General features: G+C 35.2%; 1 protein-coding gene across 1 annotated transcript in view; it reads left to right on the top strand.

Annotated features, from left to right (window-relative positions):
* Positions 1-27,886, top strand: part of COL21A1 (collagen type XXI alpha 1 chain) — a 181,763-nt gene that overhangs the window by 101,149 nt on the left and 52,728 nt on the right. Inside the window, exons 11-16 of the mRNA XM_090282615.1 lie at positions 11,568-11,621; positions 11,713-11,766; positions 20,105-20,158; positions 20,573-20,628; positions 21,221-21,272; positions 21,388-21,441. Coding sequence (XP_090138741.1) covers positions 11,568-11,621; positions 11,713-11,766; positions 20,105-20,158; positions 20,573-20,628; positions 21,221-21,272; positions 21,388-21,441 — 324 coding nt within the window. The remainder of the gene's footprint in view (positions 1-11,567; positions 11,622-11,712; positions 11,767-20,104; positions 20,159-20,572; positions 20,629-21,220; positions 21,273-21,387; positions 21,442-27,886) is intronic.

Raw genomic sequence — 27,886 nt, 5'->3', positions numbered from 1 at the left:
GGCAGCGGAGGTTTTTTGGAGTCAGAGTTTTCCTTCTCTGATGTGCCCTGACTGGAAGATCGAACCAGCGACACTTAGCTCGCAGGCCGACGCTCAATCCACTGAGCCAAACCAGCCAGGAAGATACAAATATATATTTGTATTGGCAGAATATTTTATAGTATGATTATAGTTGGTCTCAGAGGACATTGTGACCCTTGTACATTTGATGATTTTATTACCAATTTCCATTTCAAAACTATATATCTTTCCTGAAGCACTGCAACTATGAATCATGGAAGAAAACTAAATTGACTCTGTATACTTCAACCCTACAGTCTGGCAGTGAGAATATCTTTTTCCTGTAAAATGACTCATTTACAAAAAAAAATTTTGAACATGGGAAAAACTTAAATACTGTCAGAATTTTTGCAGATGTGGGTAGTGTGGATATTTGGACCTACTAATAATTGCAAAATGGCAAAATTAATGTTAATAAGTATTATGCAGTCAAAGATCATGTGAAAGTTACAGTTACATAAGAAAACACAGAAACTCATATTTTCAGAAAAATAAAAACTCGGTAAGCTATATGAAAAGCTTATCATTTTTCTTGTTTTAGTGTGCCTGGCTATGAGCCAACCAATGTTTTATTTCTTGCTCCTCTTGGAAATTTTTCTGTGTTGTAATCCCTGTTAACTTTTATTTTCCTGGTTTTAAGTCCAAAATTTGTTTTTATGATTTTTGTCCAATTTCTTCTGGTGCCTTGCCCTGGGATTCCCCACCTTGGATGTGATTTTGTTTTCTATTTTATTACAAATCATGCTTCCTCTAGCTTCTAAAATAATCTTTAAATTTCTTTATACAACTAAGTTTTCAATATCATATCTCATTGTAAGTTAAGTAAAAGGAACAATAATAGCTTGGGTCTAGTATTGTGGGCTAATATTGTGGGAAGCATTTATTATTCCTCTATTGCAGTTTTTCAAAGTCAAAATACATTGCAAAATACACTGAAGTCTTGGCACTGACTGGATAGCTCAGTTGGTTGGAGCATTGTTCTGATACACCAAGGTTGTGGGTTTGATCCCTGGTCAGGGCACATGCAGGAATAAACCAATGAATGCATGAATAAGTTCAATACAAAATCTCTCTTCCTCCCTTTGAAATCAATTAAAAAATACACCGAAGCCTTGTTCACATGTTCAGGATTATATATATATATATACATACATATTACATATATACATATATATACATATTATATATACATATATATACATATATATACATATATTATATATATACATATATATACATATATATACATATATTATATATATACATATATATATATATATATATATATATATATATATATATATATATACACACACACATATATACCCCCTGGCTGGTTTGGCTCAGTGGATTGAGCGTCGGCCTGCGAGCTAAGTGTCGCTGGTTCGATCTTCCAGTCAGGGCACATCAGAGAAGGAAAACTCTGACTCCAAAAAACCTCCGCTGCCTTGCGGCATACCTCTTCAGGGGAAAGGCTAAGGGAGTAAACCCCGACAGAAAATCCGGAGCCGGAGTCCCTAAGGCGGTTTGACGTTGTAGTCAACACCGGCAACTCCTGCGGCGCACCTGAAGCCAAGCTGTATTGACTCCGTCTTTCCCTTGGACCCTTCAGCTGCGAAGAGAGGGGGGGTCTGCTGCATGGGCAACAGCAGACCCTCCATATCACCCTGCCCAGGCTCTGTAGCTTCAGCTTCACGGGAGAGGACACTCCAGCGTCATCGCAAGATGTCGATTCAACACGGGAGGAGACAGATACCGTGTCACTCCCGAGTCGACTGCACAGCCATTCTCGGCGGTGCAGATAGACTCTTAAGAAGCTACACCATCGTCTCTCGAGACGACGGCTGCCGACGATATACATATATATAAATAAATGTTGAAAAATGGTTAAATCATGATGGTCATGACTGGACCTGTCATTCTTCACCTATTAATGATGACTGTTAAGGTTACAGAATAACATTCTGCAGAAGTGTTCTAATAGTTTTGTACAGTAGTCATTGAATCTGAAGGAAAGAAAGACACTTATATTTATTGAGATCCTAGCATCTGCCAGACATTTTTACCTATGGCATCATTTGTTTCTTTTCTGAAGTTAAGTGGGTATTATCTTGACTTATGGTAAAAAAAAAATTTAGGTTTATCTAGGCAAAGTGATCTCATAGAGAGGGAGGAGAAAAAATTCAGCCCAAGGTCTTTTCCAGTTTCCAAATTCATTCTCTTTCTACTTCATCGTGTTGTCTCAGAATTTGGGGATTTGATTTATCTACCTGAGGTCACATTATAAGTCAGAGGTTAGCTGGGAACACACTCTGGGGCATCTTATCATACTTTAAGCCACTAAAACATGATCTGTTCTTTCTAACAAATGTATTACATAACTACTTTGAGGAAGAGAGACAACATGGCACTTTTTAATCTTCTACAGAAGATTAGCTTTCTAAAAAATAATAAGGCAGATATGGCATTTAGCTTAACTTTTCAAAAAAGTGTGGAAGAAAAATAATTCATTAAATGTGGACATTGTAGGTAACCAGTCATTTTGATAAATAGCTAATCTCCATGGTAACTTTCTTTTGAGGATATTTATGAACAAGTCTTTCCTCTGGGAACTCAGAATCCTAATCAATGGAAAAGTAATCTGGTTAAATGGATTTCTTTGACTCTGGTTAATCATTCTAGGATCATAAGATCTGTTCTAATATGAAGCATTTTCTGATTGAAAGTGGTTCCACTTGCTCTGTCAACTTAACCATCCATGTAACTCTGGGCAAGTTACTCAGTCTTCTGTGCTTCAGTGCCCTCATTTTAAAATGTGGATAAGTTAGAACCTACACCAAAGGGTGGTTGTGAAGATTAAGTGAATTAATTAGTCTGGAAAATGACAAGTATATAAATCATTGTTATTATTATTTCTCCCAATTACAATAGCCTGTTTATTATAAACCATGTCAGCCTATCAGAGAGCACATGCAAGGTTTTGAGGATCTGAAAGGACATCCTAGGTGGTAGTATTTATAAGTAACCCAGCTCTGTATGGGCATGTGCTAGCAGTAATACAATTGAAATTCAACTCCCAGCCTGTCTGATTCCAAAGTGGTGGGGGAAGGAGATTAAGTGATAACTACAGTGCTACAGATATAAAGCTGAGTATATTCTGTGTAGATTGACTTTTTACTTTCTTCTGGCTAATCTTGAAGACATGAATCACATGATATTACTAAAAGTTTCAATTTGCTATTGGAAGGAGCAAAAACATTAATATGGTTTCATGGGGAAAGAGATATTTCACTCTTATGTGCCAAGTGGATGACTTGAAGGTAACTTCTTCCAGTGTTCAATTAACAGAAGATGTTCCAAGTGCTGGAAATACAGAAAAGAATTAAACCTGGTTCCTCATTCTCAAGGGGCAACATAATTCGGTGACTCAGAGACAGTGTCAGCCCAGGGAGCTTACAGTAGGTTTGAAAATTGCTGATTGTTTTGTATGGGTCATGTAAAGGTTGGTTATGAAACCCATTCACTGGTGAAATAAAATGTTTAAGGACTGGGCAAAGGGACTCAAGAGGAAAATTTGAGTTTGAGAAAACCTGAATAAAGTATAATGATACATTCTGTGGATAACTGAATGGGGTGTGAAGGAAGGGATAATGGTTGGTAATAGAAATTATATAGTCATCATTCTGGGAGTAATGGAGAGCACTTTGCAAAATAAGAGATGCAAGTGCATGTAAAATGAGAAAAACTATAATCTATGACATCTTTTTGAGACATTCACTACTACTATTATTGTTGTTATTATTAGAGCTAGCAAAGACAAGTAAAGGAAATATTTGAGATTAGGACTGGAAAATCATGGAATTATAATGTTTCTAAAATTGTAGCTAAATAGGTACTGAGAAGTAATTGGGTGAATACAAAGACCACTGAGTAGCCACATGGAAATGAAGCTTTTGGATTTAAGAATGAAAATGTGATTGAAACATTAGTTATTTCTTTTTACTTTTTAAATCATTTTTATTGTTATTTAATTACAGTTCTCCTAATAATTCCTCTTTTACCCTCCTCCACCCAGCCCAACCCCCACTCCCACAGTCAATTCAAACACTGTTGTCCATACAACATTCATACATGTTCTTTGACTAGTCCCTTCCCTTTCTTTCCACCATTATCCCCCTCCTCACTCCTCTCTGGTCACTGTCAGCTTGTTCCATGTTTCCATGCTTGTGGTTCTATTTTGTTCATTAGTTTATTTTGTTCATTAGGTTCCTGTATTAGGTGATATCATATTGTATTTGTCTTTCATTGCCTGGCTTATTTCACTAAGCATAACTCTCTAGTTCCATCCATGTTGTTGGAAATGATAGGAGTTCCTTCTTTCTTTCTGCTGCATAGTATTCCGTTGCATAAATGTACCACAGTTTTTTAATCCACTCATCTACAGATGGGCATTTAGGCTGTTTCTAGCACTTGGCTATTGTAAATAGTGCTGCTATGAACATAGGGGTACATAGGTTCTTTTGAATTGGGGTTTCAGAATTCTTTGGGTATAATTCTAGCAATGGAATTGCTGGTTCCAAAGGCAGTTTCATTTTTAGTTTTTTGAAGAAATTCCATACTGTTTTTCATAGTGGCTGAAGCAGTCTGCATTTCCACCAACAGTTCACTAGGGTTCCTTTTTCTGCACATCCTCGCCAGTGCTTGTTGTTTGTTGATGATGGCCATTCTGACTGGTTTGAAGTGGTATCTCATTGTGGTTTTTATTTGCATCTCTCTGATGGCTAGTGATGTTGAGCATTCTTTTGTAAGCCTATGGACCTTCCGTATGTCCTCTTTGGAGAAGTGTTTGTTCAGGTCCTTTGCCCATTTTTTAGTTGGGTTGTCTGTCTTCTTGGTATTTAGTCATATAAGTTTGTTACATATTTTTAAGATCAATCTCTTGTCTGAAGTATCATTGGCAATTATGTTTTCCCATATGGTTGGTTCCCTTTTCATCTTGCTGATGTTTTCTTTTGCTGGGCAGAATCTCTTTAGCTTGATGTAGTCCCATTTGTTTATTCTTTCCTTTATTACCCTTGCCTTAGGAGATATATCAGCAAAAATACTGTTATGTGGGATAACTGAAATTTTCCTGCCTGTTTTCCTCTAGGACTTTTATGGTGTCACATCTTACATTTAAGTCTTTGATCCATCTTGAGTTTATTCTGGTGCACGGTGTAAGTTGGTGGACTAGGTTAATTTTTTGCACGTCTCTGTCCATTTCTCCCAGCACCATTTATTGAAGAAGCTCTTTTCACTCCATTTTATGTTCCTTCCCCCTTTGTCAAATATTAGTTGACCATATAGACCTGGGTTTATTTCTGGGCTCTCTATTCTGTTCAGTTGATCTATATGTCTGTTCTTATGCCAGTACCAGATTGTTTTGATTACAGTGGCTTTGTAGTATAATTTGACATCAAGTATTGCTATTCCTCCTACTGTGTTCTTCTTCCTCAAGATTGCTGTGGCTATTTGGTGTATTTTTGTGTTCCATATAAATGTTTGAAGTATTTGTTCTAGGTCTGTGAAATATTTCACTGGTATTTTAATAGGGATTGCATTGAATCTATAAATTGCTTTGGGTAATATGGACATTTTAATGATGTTGATTCTTCCCATCCATGAACATGGTGTATGCTTCCATTTATTTGTATCTTCCTTAATTTATTTATTTGTATCTTTCTTAATTTATTTCTTCAATGTTATGTAGTTTTCTGAGTACAGATCTTTTACCTCCTTGGTTAACTTTATTTCTAAGTACTTTATTTTTCTTATTGCTATAGTAAATGGGATTCTTTTTCTACTTTCTATCTCTTATATTTTATTGTTGGTGTACAGAAATGCCTTCAATTTCTGAATTTTGACTTTGTAGCCTGCTATTTTGCCAAATTCACTTATTAGGTCAAGTAGTTTTTTCATGGAATCTATAGGGTTTTCTATGTACACTGTCATGTCATCTTCAAATAATGACAGTTTTACTTCCTCTTTCCCAATTTGCATGCCTTTTATTTCTTTTTCTCATCTGATTGCTGTGGTTAGAACTTCCAACACTATGTTGAATAGGAATGGAGAGAGTGGACATCCTTATCTTGTGCCTGATCTCAGGGGGATGGTTTCAGTTTTTGTCCATTGAGTATGATGTTGGCTTCAGATTTCTTGTATATGGCCTTTATTATGTTGAGGTAAACTTGCTCTATTCCCATTTTGCTGAGTTTTCATCATAAATGGGTGTTTACTTATCAAATGCTTTTTTAGCATCTATTGCTATGATCATGTGATTTTTGCTTTCATTTTGTTTATGTGGTGTATTACATTTATTGATTTGTGAATATTAAACCATCCCTGCATTCCTGGGATGAATCTCACTTGATCATGGTATATGATCTTTTTAATGTGTTGCTGGATTCAGTTTGCCAATATTCTGTTGATGATTTTAGCATCTATGTCATCAGCATTATTGGCCCGTAGTTTTCTTTCTTTGTTGTGTCTTAACCTGGTTTTGGAATTAGGGTAATACTGGCTTCATAAGAAGAGATTGGGAGTCTTCCCCCTCCTTGGATTTTTTGGAATAGTTTGAGAAGGATAGGCATTAGTTCTTCCCTAAATGTTTTGTAAAATTTGCCTGTGAAGCCATCTGGTCCAGGGCTTTTTGTGTTGGGAGTTTTTTGATTACCGGTTTAATTTCACTAGTTGTTATCAGTCTACTCAGGCTTTCTGTCCTTCCTGATTCAGTTTTGGAAGATATATGTTTCCAGGAAATTTTTCCATTTAATCTAGGTTGTCAAATTTTTTGTTTCACAGTTGTTCATAGTAATTTCTTACAATTCTTTGTATTTCTGTGGTATCGGTTGTTATTTCTCCTCTTTCATTTCTGATTTTATTTATTTGGGTCCTGTCTCTTTGTTTCTTGATGAGCCTGGTTAAAGGCTTGTCGACTTTGTGCTTTTCAAAGAACCAGCTCCTGGTTTTATTGATCTTTTGAATTGTTTATTAGTCTCTATGTCATTTAATTCTGCTCTGAACTTGAATTCCTTCCTTCTACTTTCTTTGGGCTCCATTTGTTGTTGTTCCTCTAGTTCTTTAGATGTAGGGTTAGATTTTTTATTTGAGAGTGAGAATTTTTATTTAAAAATTTTCTATCCTTTTTATGTAGGCCTGTATTGCTATGAACTTTCCTCTCAGGACTACTTTTGCTGTGTCCCATAGGTTTTGGGATGTTGTGTGTTCATTATCGTTTGTTTCCAGAAATTTTTTGATTTCTTTCTTGATGTTATTGTTAACCCCTTCATTATTTAATAGTATGTTATTCATTCTCCATGAGTTTGAATGTTTTTGAGTTTTTAAAAATTTTATTTGTATTGTTTTTCTATTATAGTTGTCCCATTTTCCACCCATTGCCATCCCTCACCCAGCCCACCCCTTCTCCCACAGTCAGTCCCCACCCTGTTGTCCATGTCCATGAATTATTTATACTAGTTCCTTTACCTGTTTTTGAGTTTTTCCTTGAGGTTGATTTCCAGTATCAAGCCATTGTGATCTGAGAAGATGCTTGATATAATTTTAATTTTCTTGAATTTGTTGAGGCTTGTTATGTGGTCTGTCTTTGAAAATGTTAATTGTACATTTGAAAACAATATATGTTTTGCTTCTTTGGAGTGAAAAGTTCTATGTATCAACTAATTCCATTTGATCTAGAGTTTGTTCAGTGCCTCAATATCCTTAATGCTTCTTTGCTTCAAAGATCTGTCCATTGTTGACAATGGGGTGTTAAAGTCCCCTACTATGAGAGTGTTGCTGTCCATATCCTTTACTTAATATATTTGGGTGCTCCTATGTTGGGTGCATATATGTTTACCAGGGTTATATCTTCTTGATGGATTGTTATCTTAAGTATTATGAAATGTCCTTCTCTGTCTCTTTTTATGGCCTTTGCTGTGAAATCCATTTTGTCTGATATAAGTTTTGCTATCTCAGCTTTTTTTAAAATGTCCATTTGCTTTAAATACTTTTTCCATCCCTTCACTTCCAGTCTGTGAAGATCTTTTGTTTTGTGGTGGGTCTCTTGTAGAGGGTGTATATGTGGGTCATATTTTCTTATTCATTCCACTACCTTATGTTTTTTGATTGGAGCATATAATCCATTTACAATTAAGGTCATTATTGACAGGTATTTATTCATTGTGACTTTTTCCCTTTGTCCCTGTGTTTCCCTCTCTCTTTTTCTTCTTCCTCTTAAAGCATTCCCTTTAGCATCTTTTGCAGTGCTGGTTTGGTGGAGATGTATTTGTTTAGACTTCCTTTGTCTGTGAAACTCCTTATTTCACCCTCCATTTTGAAAGAGAGCCTTGCTGGGTAGAATAGTCTTGGTTGTAGGCCTTTGTTTTTCATTGCTTGGAGTATTTTTTGCCATTCCATTCTGGCTTGTAGTGTTTCTGTTGAGAAGTAAGCTGATAGCCTTATTGGAGTTCCCTTGTATGTTATATGCTGTTTTTCTCTTGTTGCCTTTAGGATTCTCTCTTTGTTTTTGTTTGTTGCCATTTTAATTATGATGTGCCTTGGAGTGGGCCTCCTTGGGTTCATCTTCATTGGGACCCTCTGTGGTTCCTGTACTTGTGAAACTTTTTCTCTCCTCATGTTTGGGAAGTTTTCTGTCATTACTTTTTCAATCATGTTTTCTATCCCTTGCTCTTCTCCTTCTGGTATCTCTATGATACAGATATTATTACATTTTCTGTTGTCCTGCAGCTCTCTTAAACCCTTGTCATTTTTTTTTTTTTCAGTCTTTTTTCATTTTGTTGCACTGTCTGGGAATTTTTTTCTTCATTGTCCTCTAGCTCACTGATCTGATTCTCTGCTTCATTTAGCCTGCTTTTGATGGCTTCTACTGTGTTCTTCAGTTCATAAATTGTATTCTTCATTTCTTCCTGGCTCTTATTGATAGTTTCTATTTCCTTTTGTGTGCTGATGTAGTTCACAGTAAGTTCCTTGTAGCTTCCTTGGAGTTCTTTGTAGTTTCCCTGGAGTTCTTTGTAGTTCCCCTAGAGTTTTTTGTAGTTTTCTCTGAGTTTGTTGAGTTCATTGAGGTTCCTTATTACTATTGTTTTGAATTCCATGTCTGATAGTTTGCCTCTATTTAATCTAACCCTTCTTCTGGGAATTACTCCTTTTCTTTTGATGGAGTGTTATTTCTTCATCTCCCCATTTTAGGTGGCTCTTCCTGTTTTTTTCTACTTCTTAGATTGATCTGCTTTTATTTTCTGCCTTTGTGGTGTGACATTCTGTGGTAGGAATCATGTGTGATTTAGTGGTGCAGGCTCCTTGTTTTCCTAAACTTGATGGTCTTGGGATGCCCTTTATACCTTTTATTTGGACTCAGTAGTATTTTGGTTTTGGTTGTTGTTGTGTTGCTCTTTGGTGGGTCCTTCCCTCTAATTACCTGTCTGAGAGTCACTCTGCTTACCTTGTCTTGTGGACAGTTGAACTGCTGTCTCTGGCTGACGCTACCTGGAGTGGAGTAGTGTGCTTAACAGATTTCTCCCATAGCACTGGGGATGAGTCTGCACTGGGGTCCAATCCGCTGCTCCCCAGCTCTTTCTCCAAAACCAGCACCCAAAACTTTTCCAAAGCACCTCTAGTTCACTTCACCCTCCTTTTGTCACAGCCCAGGTTAAGTGGGGAAGGCCAGTGGTGAGCTGGTGGTGTGCCGGGTTGGGCAGACCCAGGGACCTCCTGCACACTGTCCCAGGGCAGGAGATTGGGGGGACAAGGTGGTGAGTGCACTCATGCAGGTGTGGTCCTCAAGAATCTCACCCTGCTTCTAGCCTTTTCTCCCTAATCTGCAAAAAAAATAACACCCCAAAATCACACACACAGACACAGACACACATACACACAAATACTCTGTTCCTTGCCTCTCTAAGCCAGATGCCACCTGGCCCACTCCTGGCTCTGCCAGTGGGCAGAGCCTCACTCTTCAACCCCAACTTCTCTCAGCAAAAACCTAGGGGTACTGAAAAATCTTTATGCACTGCCAGCCACCGCCCAGAGACCTAGTCAGCCAGAATTTGCATCTCACCCTTTTCTCCTCCGTGATCCTCACCAGACAGGTCACTCTGAGGCGCCAATGCTCAAGTACTGCCAGTATCCAGATGCTAAATGAGATACTCTGTCCACAATTAGCCGAAACTACAGACCAGTCTTGGGAGCAAGCAAGCACAGCCTCCTCTCACTCCTCCGCCATCTTCTCTCCCTAAGCATCCTTTTAAATGCTTATAGGCCTTCTGTATACTCCCCCCTTGGAAAAATGTCTCTTCATCCCCTTTTCTCATTTTTTCATTGGAGTGTTTATCTTTGGTGTTGAGTCATATGAGTTCTTTATATATTTTGGAGATCAAACTCTTGTCTGATGTATCATTGGCAAATATGTTCTTTCATATGGTTGGTTCCTTTTTCATTTTGAGGATGGTTTCTTTAGCTGTGTGAAAGCTTTTTTAGCTTGATGTTTTACCATTTGTTTATTTTTTCCTTTATTTCCCTTGGCCTAAGAAATATATCAGCAAAAATATTGCTACATGGGGTATTTAAAATTTTCCTGCCTATGTTTTCCTCTAGGACTTTTATGGCATCAAGACTTATATTTAAGTCTTATTTATTTTGAGTTTATTCTGGTGTATGGTGTAATTGGTGGTGTAAGTCCTGGAGATTGTTATGTAGTGAAATAAACCAGAGAAAGAAAGACAAATACCATAGGATTTCAGTTAGATGTGGAGTCCAATGAACAAAACAAACAAAGTAGAAACACGCTCATAGATACAAAGAATAGACTGATAAGGGAGTGGGTGTTGGGGAGCTGGGTAAAATAGTTGAAGGCATTAAGAAAAAAAAAAACCTCAAAAAATAATAAGATTTATGTTGATCCTCAACGGATCACTCAGCCTTGCAAGTTGGGGGTCATGTCATAGCTGTGTTCTTGGGGTTATCAGCAGCAGCTCTCTAAAATGAGTAATCCAGAGGCTGTTACAGACTTGCTCTGAAGGATAACATTCATCAAGGTTTAATTTATTCTAGGGATTAACTTGGATGGCCATTAATCAGGTAGTTTAAAAATGTATTGCATTTGTTTAATCCTACAGCCTTAGGTGCTTTTCTCCTGACTATACTGAATATGTTTTTCATGTGCAGTACATTTCTTCAGGAGCTGTGAACATTGTCTCTATATTTTGATCCCAAAGCCATCCTTTAAACTGAAGCATTTCTGGATATTTTTATTAATCTACAGATATTTAAGACCTTTTTTTTCCTAAAGGCTGAAGGATATGGATTTCTTTTTAAGCATTTGACACTTGTTACTTTGGTTTCTTAACTAAGTGAAGTCTTATGTGTAAGAAACTTGAGACAGGAGTAAATCCTGAAATTCAGGGCTGCTCTTCATGAGTGTGGTGAAACGTTTCTTGTTTCCCTTTCTTTAGGGATATCAGGGAATCGCAGGATCACCAGGTGTTCCAGGATCCCCAGGAGTACAAGTATGTGATCTGTTTATGCATGTTTTAGAAATAGCACTTCTAGTGAACAAAAAATCATAATTAACAGAACTTTATTTTGTGGTTAATTTAGGGAGCACGAGGACTACCAGGTTACAAAGGAGAGCCAGGGAGAGATGGTGAAAAGGTAAAAACACACACACACACACACACACACACACACACACCACACACACACCACACACACACACCACACACACACACCACACACACACACACACCACACACACACACACACACACACACACACACACACACACACACACACACCACACACACAAATGAGTCCAGTTGTTTTAGTCACTCAAAGAAGACAAGGCTCTTCCCTATGATGACTCCCATTGAGTAGTGTTCACCTTGGTGAATTCCAAGATTTGTGGGCTCATTTGTCAGTGACCATTGGCTAAGAAAGCTCTTATTATTAGATGAAAGTGGTTATCACTTGATGGCCACTATCAATGAAACTGGTATTAGCATTATCCTGTTGGTAAGCTCCAGGAATTGGTGGGGGAGCTACCCTCTTAGAAGGGAGATAATTATGTGAATAGAATGCATCCCCTGTTAGCCACACATAACCAAATATCCATTTGCCCATAATAGATTTGTATCTGACAGATTGCCTATTGGTTTAGCTTTATTGAGCTTCAGTGGGTACAGACATTTGAAGTACTGACTTTTTTTTTAACAACTTTGAGATTTGCCAATCTTCCTATTGAAGTACATGTTCTTTAAATATGTTCAAAAGGTTAGTACTTCCTCATGCATCCAGTCAAGGCCTATTGACCCTGGTAGCTGGTCCACATCCAAGATGCCCATTTGTATTTGCTCAGATCCCCATGCAGATTTGTTAGCTTAATTCCTAAAGCACAAACTTATTTCTAAGTTTTTTGTTTGCTCCTGGTAAAAACCTGCACTAATTTTCTAACTATAATCCTTGCAAAATTATTATCTTTTTAAAATAATGTGTATAGCATCTATATGTGAGGAACACTGATGTAGACTATATTCATTATATGTTTAAAAATATTAAAGCAAAACCATAGAGTGAGAAATAGAATTGGCTTAGCAAAGTTGCCACTTAATTTTTTTTTTTTACAGTTTCTCGAAGAGAAAACATCCTACTTGTGTAGCTTTCTGAAAGCACCACAGCACAAACAGTGGCGTGCGGGGGGAAGGTGGGGATAGGTATAAAGCAGTTCCAGGTTACAAGCTGAGCCCTGAATTCGACCTACTTAACCACCCAGTCAGTAGCCCAAAAGATGACCCATCTCAAACCAACCACACAGCCTCCTTAGGTAGGACCCCATTTCTCTTTCCCATCACAATACAAGCATGCCTTTACTCTGCACTTTCTCACGTCCCTTCCTCTCTTTAACCCATGCCAGTAGGATTCCTATCCCAGCCTGCTGCTGCATATTTAGATCACTAATGTCTACCATCTTTAAAACCCAGTAGTCATTGTTTTCCAAAAATCTCTGCTATCTTAGTTTATGTTTCAGCTGCATATGACTTAATTGACTACTTCCTTCTTGGAATGATTTCTTCTCTTGGTTTCTGGGATATCATATCCTGTATTTTTTCTTGCTTAATTGGTTACTTTTCCAGTTTAGGTATCATTTCTGCATCCCCTTTCCTGTAAATGGGGGGTGTTCAGCTCTGTGCCCTTTCACTCCTTTCTTAGTAGAGTCTATTACTTTAATATTATTAAATATAAACTTATAGGGATATCTATTTAGGTAGCAAATACATAAACATATTGGTGATGAATATGGTAATGATTAATATATTAACATAATTGTATAATTAATATAATAAATAATTAAAATATTATTAAGTGAATAAATATACACACATACATACTCTGTTTTCTTATAAAATATTTTGCTTTATCTGAATCTGAAGAATCCATGAGACTGTTGTTACATCATGGATTTGCTAAAAAAACTTTTCTACTATTTATGAAAGGGTGGTACCATGTTTTTCTTCTTTCCTATATCCTTTCTGCAGATGCTCTTTTTCGAAAGCACTACTACCTGTATCCTCCCTAAATACTCTCTGAAGTCTGGGTTGAGTGTCCCAGACTTGTGTGGACTGTGATGCAGACTTGTGTGTCCTCAGGTTTTGAGTACTTCTCTGGATATTTTTGCAAAGTCTTGATGGTGTCCTGATTTTTCAACCTCTTTGATTTTAGGGCTCTATAATGGATTCAGCATCTCAGTTTATTATGAAGAACCAATGATTACATGTCCTGCCTCATTTATTGGCTGCTATGCCTCTTTCTGCCCTGTTTTACTTTTCTCTACTGGTGTCATTGGGAAACGTACAACTTTTATTGAATTTTTTAATAGAGTGCTTCATATTTTCTTGGTTCTTGATTTCTCATCTTTATTTTGAGTATACTCTGTTTTAGGGTCATTGATAAGCTATGGCAGTGACCCTGTGGTAGGAGCTTGGGAATCTACTTTTTGCTGGCCTGAGTAGTCCAGTGTGACCCCCAAATCCCTGGGAAATGCCCATCCTTGTGTTAGTAGATTTGGACAGTTCCCGATAAGTCATTATTGCCTGAGCCTGAGTAAGACTTAGCATTTGTTTTTAACTGAGAGGAGAAATAAACAACCAAAATGTATAAGGCTTGTGATGTATCAGGTGCTTGAAGGATTTTACTGCTGTGTGAACATTTTTCGGTTTTATTTTGAAACATAGTTTGCATTGGGATTATATATATTATTGTCATTTGAAATCCTCACAGAAAAGGCATTTGTGGTTAGTAGAATAAGTCATGCTATGCATACTTTTACGTTAATTGTGAAGTACACCATTCCTATTTTACAGTTTAAAAAAACTGAGAAGTGAAAAACTTAAATCATTTGTCTAAAGTTGAGATAAACTGCCTTGATCTCAATGTTGCTTTTCTATCCACCATATTTTTCTGTTTTGGGCTGAATAGGTTGTAGCCATGAGATTTGTTCCACTTTCATGCTGTTGTCTGCACTGTGGGAAGAATCCCTGAATGCCTGCCAAGTAACCAGTAGGAGGAAGAGGGGGCTGGATGAATTTTAGGTTGCAGTGATTGTGCCATGAGACAGGAATCATGGTCTCCGTTTCTGTAAAGGAAAGTGTGATAGTTCACTCTAGATTATACATCACCAAACTTTAAATTGCAAAAATTTTTCAGTAGAAGACTTTTGGGCATGTAGTCCTGTATATAATTCATAAATATGAATTACATGCCTCTGCTGCTGTATAAAGCATATGTGCTCTGAAAACAAATACACACATTGAGAAACTTTAAAAGAATGAGATTTTTAAAATATTAATTTTCTTATTTTATTATTACTGAAATAAATAAACTGGACCCTAGAACTACTTACGAGATGAATAGCCTCTTCAAAGGTATATGCATCACTCATGAAAGCTATGGCAAATGGAACCATCTCGCTGTAAATCTTGGATTCTTTTTGATTCTAATATCTTGTATACATGGATGGAACCAATAGTGTTACTCAATAGTGTTACTCTTCAGAATACTTTTTTATTTCTTATTGTTGTTCTTTTACAGTTGTCCCAATTTTTCTCCCTTTGTTCTCCTCTACCCAGCCCACCCCCTATTCCCACAGTCAATTCCCACACTGTTGTCCATGGGTCATTCATACATGTTCTTTGTCTAGTCCCTTCCCCTTCTTTCCACCATTATCCCCCTCCCACCTCACCTCTAGCACTGTTAGTCTGTTCCATGTTTCCATGTCTCTGGATCTATTTTACTCATTAGTTTATTTTGTTCATTAGGTTCATCTTATGAGTAAGATCATATGGTATTTTTCTTTCACTGATTGGCTTATTTTACTTAGCATAATATTCTCCAGTTCCATCCATGCTGTTACAAAAGGTAGGACTTCTTTCTTTCTTTCTTTCTGCTGCATAATATTCTGTTGTATAAATGTACCACAGTTTCTTGATCCACTCACCACTGATGGGCACTTAGGCTATTTCCAGCATTTGGCTATTGTAGATAGTGCTGCTATGAACACAGGGGTGCATAGGTTCTTCTGAATTGTTGTTTCAAGATTCTTAGGGTATATTCCCAGGCAGTTCCATGTTTAAATTTTGAGGAAATTCTATACTATTTTTTACAGTGGCTGCACCAGCCTGCATTTCCACCAACAGTGCACTAGGGTTCCCTATTCTCCTCATCTTCACCAGCACTTGTTTGTTGATTTATTAAAGATGGCCATTCTGACCAATGTAAGGTGATATCTCATTGTGGTTTAAACTTGTATCTCTCTAATGGCTAGTGATGTTGAGCATCCTTTCATATGCCTCTGGGTTCTCTGTATGTCCTCCTTGGAAAACTGTCTATTCGGGTCCTTTTCCCATTTTTAATTGGACTGTTTGTCTTCCTGGTATTGAGTCATATGTGTTCTTTATATATTTTGGAGATCAAACCTTTTTCCAATGTATCATTGGCAAATATGTTCTCCCATGTGGTTGAGCTCCTTTTCATTTTGAGGATGGTTTCTTTAGCTTTTAAATTTAATATAGAAGCTTTGTACATTATAGGCCAATATTTCTGATGAACATAGATGCTAAAATACTCAACAAAATAATGCAGAAGATTTTTAATTTAATGTGATTCTATTTGCTTATTTTTTCCTTTATTTCCCTTGCCCTAGGAGATATATTGGCAAAAATATTGCTATGTGGGATATCTAAAATTTTACCTCCTGTTTTCTGCTAAGATTTTAAAGGTATCACAACTTATATTTAAGCCTTTTATCCATTTTGACTTTATTCTGGTGTATGGTGTGAGTTGGTGGTCTAGTTTAATTTTTTTTTTTTTTTTTTTTTGCATGTACCAGGCCAGTTCTCCCAACACCATTTATTGAAGAGACTGTATTTACTCCACTGTATGCTCATGTCCCCTTTGGCAAATAATTTACCATAGAGACATGGGTTTATTTCTGGACTCTCTGTTCTGTTCCATTGATCTATATGTCTGTTCTTATGCCAGTACCAGACTGTTTTGATTACAATGGCCTTGTAGTACAGATTTATAATGGGTATTGTGATCCTTCCAACTTTATTCTTCTTTCTCAAGATTGCTGAGGCTATTCTGGATTTTTTTTTGGTTCCATATAAATTTTTGGAGTATTTGTTATAGATCAGTGAATATGTTGTTGGTATTTTAATAGGAATTGTGTTGAATCCATAGATTGCTTTTGGAAGTGTGGATATTTTAATGATGTTAATTCTTCCAATCCATAACAAGATATATGCTTTCATTTATTTGTATCTTCCTCAATTACATTTTTCAGTGTTCTCTAGTTTCCTGAGTACAGGTCTTTTACCTTCTTGGTTAAGGTTATTCATAGATACTTTATATTTCTTGTTGCTATAGCAAATGGGATTTTTTCCCTACTTTCTTTTTCTGATAGCTCATTGTTGGTGTACAAAAAATGCCATTGATGTCTGGATATTGGCTTTTTATTCCCACTACTTTGCTAAATTCGCTAATTAGGTTGAGTAATTTTTTGGTGGAGACTATAGGGTTTTCTATGTACACTATCATGTCATTTGCAGATAATGACAGTTTTACTTCTTCCTTTACAATTTGGTTACCTTTTATTTCTCTTTCTTGTCTTATTACAGTAGCTGGAATTTCCAGTATTATGTTCAATAAGAATGGTGAAAGCAGATGCCCTTGTCTTTTTCCTGATCTTAAGGGAAAAGCTTTTAGACTTTGCCCATTGAATATGATGTTGGCTGTAGGTTTCTTGTGTATGGTCTTTACCATATTGAGGTATGTTCCCTCTATTCCCATTTTGCTGAGTGTTTTTTATTATAAATGGATACTAGATTTTATCAAATGCTTTTTCAGCATCTATTGATATGATCATATGGTTTTTTGTCCTTCATTTTATTTATATGGTATATTACACTTATTGATTTGCAAATATTGTACCATCTTTGCATCCCTGGAATAAATCCAGCTTGATCATGGAGCATGATCTTTTTAATGTATTTCTGGATCTGGATTGTCAATATTTTGTTGAGGATTTTAGCATATCTGTTTATCAGAGATATTGGTGTATAACTTTGTTTCTTAGTTGTATCTTTACCTGGTTTTGGAGTTAGGATAATACTGGCCTTGTAAAAAGAAAGTTTGAGAGTCTTCCCTCTTTTTGAATATTCTGGAATAATTTGAGAAGGATAGGAGTTAGTTCTTATTTGAATGTTTGGTAAAATCTGCTGTGAAGCTATCCATCCTAGGGCTTTTGTGTGCTTGGAGTTTTAGATTACTGCTTCAATTTTGCTCATATATCTGCACCACCCATGCCATGTCTCCACTGGAGGGTAAAAAGATCTGTCACATGGGCTGAGCTTGCTTGTTTACCATTCCTTCAAGCAACCTCCTTTCATGTCTCCCCCTCCCTTACTCATCCTTCAGTGAGCTCATCAGCTCTCTTTATATCAGACTCCTGTGAACACATCTCTTTAGTAGATAATATACCGTACATGTCAAAACATTAATAAGTCACTAGGGCTTCTTGATAACAGTGAAGGGTTGAAAAATCACATTAGCTTTGTTCTCTATCTTAAACTCTCATTAAAGCAACATTCAAGGGCATAATAACAATTTTATAATATAAAACCTAACATTGATAGGGGGACTCAAGAGTTAAAGATTTTAGTTTTAGTTATAATTGATAGGTTATAACTAAATATCATCTATAGTTGATTAATGCATGTGGAAAGCTGTTTTTCCAGGAACTGAAATACATGACCTATGTGACTCCAGAAGGTTAACAAGCAATTCAACCTTTGTGCCCCATGGGATCTGCAAGAGATGGATATGGTGCCTGCACCATTGGGTTCCAGGGAGGGAGTGTCTATGATGAAGATAAAGAATTGTTAATCAGTAGATAAAAAAATACTAGAAAAATTGCCTCTGGACTACAACTCTTATATGGTTAACCTTTTCCCAAACCTCTTACCTACCCTTTTCTTTTCCTTATAAAAAGGTTGGTTTGAGATTAGATGTTAAGAGGTTTTTAGGGTACATAACCCACCATCTTCTCAGATTGTCAGCATCTGAATAAAGCACCCATAAAGATTTAATTATTTTCTTTACATATTGATTCTGGTAGTGACAGGCAACATGAACACTTACCTTTCTAATTTCAGCATGACCAGAGAATGAAAGAGGAAATAATAAACAGCTCCATATTTCTGGAAGCTGAAAAGATCTAAGGAAGCTAAGCCCTAAAATTAGAAGTCATGTGATTTATGTGAGAGAGAAGAGACTCCCTTTATACATACAAACACAGCCACATTCATACACACATGCACACACACATGCACACAGACATCCCAAAGTCCCAGGAAAGGATAATATTGAATATTTCTAAAATTGGTGGTAAACTGAAAGTAGAACTAAAAATGGGAACATGGTTGAATGTCCCTTTAATAACAATTAAATTCCTCTACTGCTTCCTTAACTCCGTATAGCCAAATGAATCTCCCTTCTTCCACCCTGGCAGAAACATAAAATGTAATACCTGAAAAAGGATAAAACTGAGCGTCTTTAGACTGGAAAGAAAAAGTGGAGCTGTACTAAAACAATGGGAATTAGGGAACATGTACCCATGCTGGATTCCCCTACCTTCCTTCTAGACTGCTGTCAGCCAGTCCTGAATGCCAAACTTGTAGAAGATCCTTCTGTGAAGAATCCACTGACATACAGTGCTATCCAGTGAAATGAGTCAACCAGATCACATTATAGTGAAGCTCAGTCAATGAACAGTACTGCACTGAGAGCTTACCTTCAGCTTCCATATTAGCTGACAATCAGGAACCACAAAATATCTTAAGAAAACTAAAGATCAACAAAAAGTCTTAGAAGAAATTGATATAAGACATGGAGAAGGGGACTTGCAAAAAACTCTGTCATTAGTGCCCTCAGAGATGCAGAAGCCCTGATAGGTTGTGTTCCCTGGTGTTGAGTGATAGGTTATCAGATCAGGGCCAATCTGTAGCCTATGATGCCCTTGTAGGCCACATTCCAGATCCTTGATTGTGGCAATCTCTACACAAACTGCCCCAATCCCATTCCCAGGGTCTGCAGGCTTCTTCCTGTCTGACATACTTAGGGCCTTCTAACACAGTTGTGTCTACCCATATACTTAGAGGTAGCTGAGGGAAGGTTGTTTATGTGACATGTGGATGGAGCTTAAGTGAGTGGTTACAGCTGCTGATAAAATTCCCCTAAGCCCCCCAATGCTTTCCTTTTCTGAATATAAATAAAACCTTGATAAAGGAACATTAATCTTTCATAAAGAGAGGGTTTTAATGTAGGTATATATTTAACTGTTCACAGATTTATTTTCAATGGATTTTGAAAAGGGTAAGGTTGAAAAATATATTATGATTTTCTTGACTGAAATATGTTTTTTTTAATTAATTTTCAGGGTGACCATGGACTTCCTGGTTTTCCTGGGCTTCATGGAATGCCAGGATCAAAGGTTGAAGAAATTGGTCTTTTTCAAATTCAGCAATGCCATATAGTATTTCAAATTTCAAACTTTATATTACAACTGTGTTATAAATAAATGCCCATATATAAATTAAAACATGTTCAAGTAAATGATAAGTTAATATCATGGCTCACATAAAGCTTTATCAACTTTCTTTAAAATATCCAGTCATAAATATTAAAGTATTTAAAAAGCAATGAGTAAGTTTTTCTATATAGAAATTCTCCTATTAGTGTTATACTGTAGACCATATAATAGTCCCATCTGTCCTTATTTGTCCTTGTTTTTCTTTATAAAGCCTGGAAAATAGGACTTTTATAAATGAAGTTTGAATTGTTTCTATTTTATTTTGATGTTGGCATATTAAACTCTTTTGCTTATAATTGGTCTTTTGTCTTCTAGGGTGAAATGGGCCCCAAAGGAGATAAAGGATTACCTGGATTTTATGGCAAAAAGGGAAGTATGGTTCACAAAACAAAGTATCCATATTGAACTTTCAATATAAAAGAAATAGAAAATTTTAATCCCAGCCCACCATTATAACAATTTATTTTATTCACATTTCTCAAGGATTTATTAAAAACAATGAAAAAAATAACTGATGACTCTTATACATGGTATTCTATGAGAATATGTTGTGCTATTGATCATTTTGAAATTTTCAAATAATTACAGGGAGAGATGCCTTGGGAATGATAACTGTTTAACAGTGTGTCCATTGAGAATGTTATGGGCTTTCCTGTTTCTTCACATCAAAGGAAGATTATATTCTCCATATACTTAAAATATTCATTGCCTTTAAAATTTTCCAAGATGTGGTTTCTGTGTTCAGATTCTTGTAATAATTCTTCATCCATCAATATTTTCAATGCCTTATATTTTGTCCACCGGCCTGGTAAAATAATACTCTGGCAATAAGTTTCAAACCCAGCACAAGCTGTAGTTCCATGAATTCTGTCATTAACTTACTTTCCTACTTAAATTTGAGTTGGAAGTTTAAAAGATTATTGTAAGGATTTAAGGTTTTTTGTTTTGTTTTTTAATACAGGGTGCAAAAGGTGAAAAGGGAAATGCTGGTTTTCCTGGCCTTCCTGGACGTGCTGTGAGTTTGATAGAAAAATTTCTTACATATTTTGTTGTAAATAAAAATTATCTTCTAGTATCTTTCTTTAAAAATATTACAAAAATATATTAAAATACATATATTTATTTTTCAGGGAGAACCAGGACAACATGGAAAGGATGGATTAATGGGTAGTCCTGGTTACAAGGTATTTACAGAAAGGACAAAAAAGATTTCTTAATGTATGAATGAACATTAGAAAAATGTACCAGTATTAGACTTCCTTACATATGACATTGGTGTAAAATTAATGATCTAAAAGTTGTTTTACAGTAATTTAAAAATGATAGCAAATGTCTTTTGATTATATGGTCAATTCTCATGTGTTAGTAATAAAATCCTGGGGTGCTAAAAATTTGACTTTTTTGAAAAGCCATTCAGATGAGTTTGTTTAGTTGGTTAGAAGCATTAAGTTCTTAGCTCGGCCTCTTAATGAGTTAAGGTTTCAGTACAATTGAATGGTTTTTAGTACATTTACTGAATTATGCAGTCATCACTAGAATCTAATTTTAAAAGAAACATTTTACTCATTAAAAGTCAATCCCAATTTCTACCCAAGCCATTATTTCTCCATTTCCAGCCCTATGCAAACTCTAATTTACTTTCTGTCTCTCTGGATTTGTCTTTTGTGAACATTTCCTATAAAAGGAATTATATTATATGTGGTCTTTCATGCCTAATCTCTTTCATTTACTATAATGTTTTCCAGGTTCACCTATGTGTTGGCCTGTATCAGTATTCCTTTTTATTGCTGATAATGTTTTATTGTATGACTGTGTCAAAGGATATTTGGCCTATTTATATTATTTGGCTATTATACATAGTGCTGTTATGAATATCTGTGTACAAGTTTTTGTGAGGATGTATGTTTTCATTTATGTTGGGTGTATTCCTAGTAATGTAATTGCTGGAACATATAACTGTGTTTGACATTTTGAGTCAATTTACTCCTGGTACATGCTTTCCTGATGGGTTCATACCACCCTTCATATTTAACCTTGGTTATGGCTCCCATTTTCTAACTAGTATGGATCTCTTAAAACAACTAAGTTTATTCTTTGTCATTTGTTTGTAGTTTCTTATTGGAATAATTTGTGATTAAAAAAAACTAATTTATTTTTTTAAACCTTTATTTTTTTTAGAGCAGTTTCCAAATACACCCTGCTTCCCCCACTATCAACTTCTCACACCAGAATGGTACATTTGGTACAATTGATGGACCTACTATGGCACACAGTTATTACTCAACCTCCACAGTTTACATTAGAGTTCACTTTTGATATTTTAAAGTATCATACATAATAGTTTCACCACCATAAAAATTTTCTGTGCGCTGCCTGTTTATCCTTCCCTCTCTTCAACTTCTGGCAACCACTGACTGATCTTTTTTCTGTTTCTGTAGTTGTGCCTTTCCAGAATGTCAATAATTGGAATCATACAGATTGTAGGCTTTTCAAATTGGCTTCTTTCACTTAGTAACAGGCATTTAACAGTTCTCCATGTCTTTTCATGGCTTGATAACTCAGTTCTTGCTCTCACTAAGTAACATTACTTTGTCTGACTATTCTAAAGTTTATATTTCTTTTCTGAGAATCTTTGAATATTGAATCATTCCTAATTTTTTTCTGACCTTTATAAAACTTATTATCTCCAACCCATCCCCAATTTTTATTTTGAAAATTTTCCTATAGATAGTTGAATTGCATAAATACATGAATATTTGTTTCTGTAATATATTTTAACCACTGAGAAGTAAATTATAGACACACTTCATTTCTCCCTAAATACTTAACTCTTATCTTCTAAGAATTCTTCAAATTCCTTTATGACACCAAAAGATTTAATATCAATACAGCAATATTTTCTAATATTGAGACCATATTCAAATTTTTCCTTTGTCCCCAAAATGTCCTAAATAGCTATTTTCTTTATACTTGCATACATTCAAGATTTTTATATTTTACTTAGTTTTTTTTTTTTTTTTTTTTGGTCAGGGTTTTCAAGAGAAACAAGTGAATAGGTTCTGTGATCTGCACACGTATTTTGTGTGTGTAGATAGATAGATAAAGAGAGAGACAGAGAGACAGAAGCATTGAAATTGATTGTTTCATGTTAAGGAATTGGCTCACACAGTTATGGAGGCTGGTAAACCTAAAATATGCAGGGCGGGCTGCCAAGCTGGCAGGCTGGCAGGCAAGAGATGCAAAGAAGGGTTATGTTACAGATCAGTCCAAAGGCAATCTGAAGACAGAATTCTTTCTTCCTCAGGGATGTCTCAGTCATTTTTTCTCAGCCCTTTTTTCTTAAGCCCCACTCACACTGCGAAGGGTAATCCGTTTAACTCAAAGTTTAACATTAATCATGTCCTTTAAAAACTCATTCAGAACACTTAACTAGATTGGTGTTGAACCAAATATCTGGCTACTGTTGCACAGTCACATAAAATTAACACATAACCTTGCTTTTAAACATATAAAATTAACTATCACAGATGGCATGACTCTTTAATCTTTTAATATAAAGGTGACCCTTTTCCCCACCTTTTGGTTTTTCCTGACATAATCATGACATTTTCTAGTAGAAGGTCACATAATTTGTATTATTAGCTAATATTATTGTATCAATAGTAAATAAATTTCTTGATTGTTTCTTTATTATTGTATTTGGGATAAACATTTTGGCAAGAATATAATATAGGTGATGTTTTTAATGCTTTCTATTACATTCCATTAGAAGACACATAATATCTGTCTATTCATGTGGTTAAGAAAGAGGAAATAACTATGTGTATAGATGTATGTATATGTTGTGTTTATTTTTTCCATGGTATATCTGATTTATTTAGGTTTTATTTAAATGTCTCCAAAAAGTATAATAATTTCCTCTATAAAAGTATAGCACAAATTTTGGTAGTTTTCCCAAGTATGTAATATTGTTAACGCTATTGTAAACAGTATCATTTTTATTGCTTTATTGAAGTAAAATTTGTGTATAAATAAAATTTACTCATTTTATGTAACTACCACCTAATTCACATTTTGGAACTTTCATAACCCCAAAGAGTTCTCTCATTCTCCTTGGCAGTTAATTACTAATCCTACCCCTTGTCACTAGGCAACTACTCCTCTGCTTTCAGTCACTATACCGTTTCAATCAAATCAAATATAATCATGGAGTATTTAGTCATATGGATATATATCAATTATTATTTTCATTCATCAGTTGATGAACACTTGACTTGTGTTCTATACATGACATTTATGAATAATGTTGATATGAATATTCTTATGGACATCTGAGTTAGATATGTTTTAATTTCTCTTGAGTAGATACCTAGAATTGCTGGGTTGTATGATGAGCATATATTTAACTTCTTAAGAAACCACCTATTTTCCAAAGTGATTGCATTTTTTATTTCCATCAACAATGCGTAGAAATTCCAGTTTTACCAAATCCTTCCAATGCTTAGTATTATCACCCTTTTTATATTTTAGCCAGTTTAGTTGATAGGTAATGGTATCTCATTGTGGTTTTAGTTTGCATTTCCCTGATGACTGATGGTGTTGACATCTTTTTATGGCCTTACTAGCTATTAGTAAATCTTCTTTTGTGAAGTGTGTGTTCAAACATTTGACCATCTAAACATTTTTGGAGTTGTCTGTCCTCTTATTCATGACTTCTTAATATATTTGGATATAACTTCTTTATCAGATATATGTTTGCAATATTTTCTCCCAATCTTTGGAATGCCTTTACATTTTCTTAACAGTACATTTTGGTAGGAATATGCTTTTAATATGGATGAAGCTCAATTTCTTAGGTTTTTTATTAATGCTTTTTGTGTACTATTTAATAATTAAGAATCTTTACCTAACTTAAGGGCACAAGATTTTCTCCTATCTTTTCTTTAAAAAAAATTTCCCTGAAACATATATGTAGAATGCCATATTTTCTAAATTAATATTATCTTAGGTTAAAAATTTAGGTCTATGATTCATTTTGAATTAATTTTTATGTGTGTGTGGTATGAGACAAAAGTCAAAGTTAATTTTTTAAATATGGAGACTCATTTATTCCAGCACCATTTATTGAAAACTCTGTCATTTCCCATTGAATTATATGACCATTTTTGCCAAATAAAAATTGATCAGTATCTGTATGGAGCTGTATTTGGACTCGTGGTTCTCTTTTAATAATCTATATCTTTATTCTTCCTCAACAACATACTGTCTTGCTTACCATAATTTTAAAATAAGTCTTGAAATCAAGTAGTGTAAGTACTCTAAATTTGTTTTTCTGTTTTTAAGTTGTAGTGAATATTCTAGATCCGTATAAATCTTATACAAACTTTAGTATCAGCCTGAAATTTTTACTGGAGAAAGCCTACTGATTGTTAAATCAAATTTTTAGTTTGGAATAATGTTAGATTTATAGAAAAGTTGCAGATACAGTACAGAGAGTTCCCTTACATGCCTTACTCAGTGTTTCCTCATGTTAACATCTTATGATACCATGGTCCATTTATCAAAACTAATAAATCATTATTGGCAAATTGCTGTAAACTAAGCTCAGTATTTTATGTGGGTTTCATTAGCTTTTTCACTACCATCCTTTGTCTTTTCCAGCATTCAATCCAGGATATGCCACATTGCATTTATTTGCCTCACCTCCTTAGTCTCTTCTGATCTGTGATAATTAATTGTTATTTTCTTATTTTTCATGACTTTGACAGTTTGAAGAGCACTGCGCAGGTATTTTTCAGACTGCCACTTAATTTGAGTTTGTCTATTTTTTCCCCTCATAATTAGATGGGGATTATGGTCTTGGGGCAAGGGGATAACACAGAGGTGAATTGCCCCTCTCAGTGTATCAGAGAGTTATGCTATCCACATGAGTAATTCTTGGTTTTATTAACTTTGATCACTTGGTTATGGTAGCATCTGTCAGGTTTCTCCATCATAAAGTTACTGCTTTTTTCTTTCCACATTCTCTTTGGAATCAAGTCACTAAGTACAGCCTCTAGTTAAGATGGGGAAAGGGGTGGAATTGAGCTCCCACTCTTAGAGCAGAAGGTACCTTAATATTTTTCATTTATTTGGGGGAGTTGAGGTAGAAATGATATTGTCTTCCAGTTTGAGAACATGGTATACTGTTCCACTTATGTAGGTTTCCTTAATTTATCTCAGCAACGTTTTGTAGCTTGAAGTGTACAGCTCTTGCATGCCTTTTGTTAAATTCACATGCAAGAATTGTATTTTATTTTTGCATACTGTTTGAATAGATTTAAAAAGATTTACTTTTGGTTTGTTTTTTGCTAGTGTATGAAAATATACAATTAGTCTGTATACAGATCATATGTCATATACTATGCAATATTGCTGAACTCATTAGTTTCTGCAACTTTATAAATTTCATAGGATTTCCGGCATAGATAACATTGTCTGCAAATAAAGAAACTTTTCTACTTCTATACTAATTTATGTGACTTTATTTATTTTAATGCACTCACAAGGCCCTCCAATGCAATATTGAATTTAAATGGTGAGAACATAAATTCTTGCCTTCTTTCTGACTTTACATAGAAAGTCTTCTCTTTTTCACCAGGAAGTGTTGGTTATTGGTTTTATGTAGAAATACTTCCTCTGGCTGAGTAAATTATTTTTCAGTCCTAGTCTCTGTAGAAGTTTTCCTCTTTAATTATGATAAGGTGTTGAATTTTGTCAAAAACTTTTTCTGTGCTTGAGTTATATGGCTTTCCTCCCTTATTTCCTTAAAATGATTTATAACATTAATTGATTTTTGTATGTTACACTAACCTTGCATTATTGAGATAGACCCATTGGTCATCTTAAATTACTGTTTATTGCCATGAGTGTTATTGGTCAGTAGTTTTCTTGTGACATTTTTGTTTAGCTTTGGTATTCAGGTAATTATACTAGCTTCTATTTTCTGAAAGCATTTATGTAGAATTAGTATCATCTCTTCCTTATTAGTTTGGTAGACCTCACCAGGGAAGCTATGTGAACCTGCGCTTTGTAGGTGTAAGGAAGATTTTATTTACTAATTAGTTTTCTTTACTAAACATCAGTGTGTTTAGATTTTTTCTTCTGGAGTTAGTTTGGTCAGTTGTGCCTTTTAAGGAATTTATCCATTGCCTTAAACTTTCAAATTTGTTGGAATATTTTGTTTGTAATATTGCATTATTCTTGTCCTTTAACTTAGGACTTATAATAATGATATATATTTCACTCTTAATATTTTATTTTGTAAATGATTTTTTAATTGGTAGTTATAATTGAAATCAAGCACAAGGGGATTTTTTTCTCATCGTCCCCTCTGCCATCTGGGTCTGGTGCTCTTTTTGTTGAGTAGTTCTGTTATAACTTTTCCTACATGAAAATTGTTCTGCTTAAGTATTCTAGGGTGAATAATAGTAAACTTAATTTTCTTAGAAAATTAGCAATTTCATCTGTATTTTTCAAGTGATTTATATAATATTGTGCAAATTCCTTTTATAATTCTTAAAAGTTCTATTTATTTTAGTTACTATTTCCCCTTTGTCATTTACTTACTTTGAATATTTATGTATTTAC

Source organism: Furipterus horrens, unplaced genomic scaffold, assembly GCF_987537825.1.
Source record: "Furipterus horrens unplaced genomic scaffold, mFurHor1.1.pri manual_scaffold_6, whole genome shotgun sequence".
Lineage (NCBI taxonomy): Eukaryota > Metazoa > Chordata > Mammalia > Chiroptera > Furipteridae > Furipterus > Furipterus horrens.
This window is presented reverse-complemented; position numbering and strand designations above follow the sequence as displayed.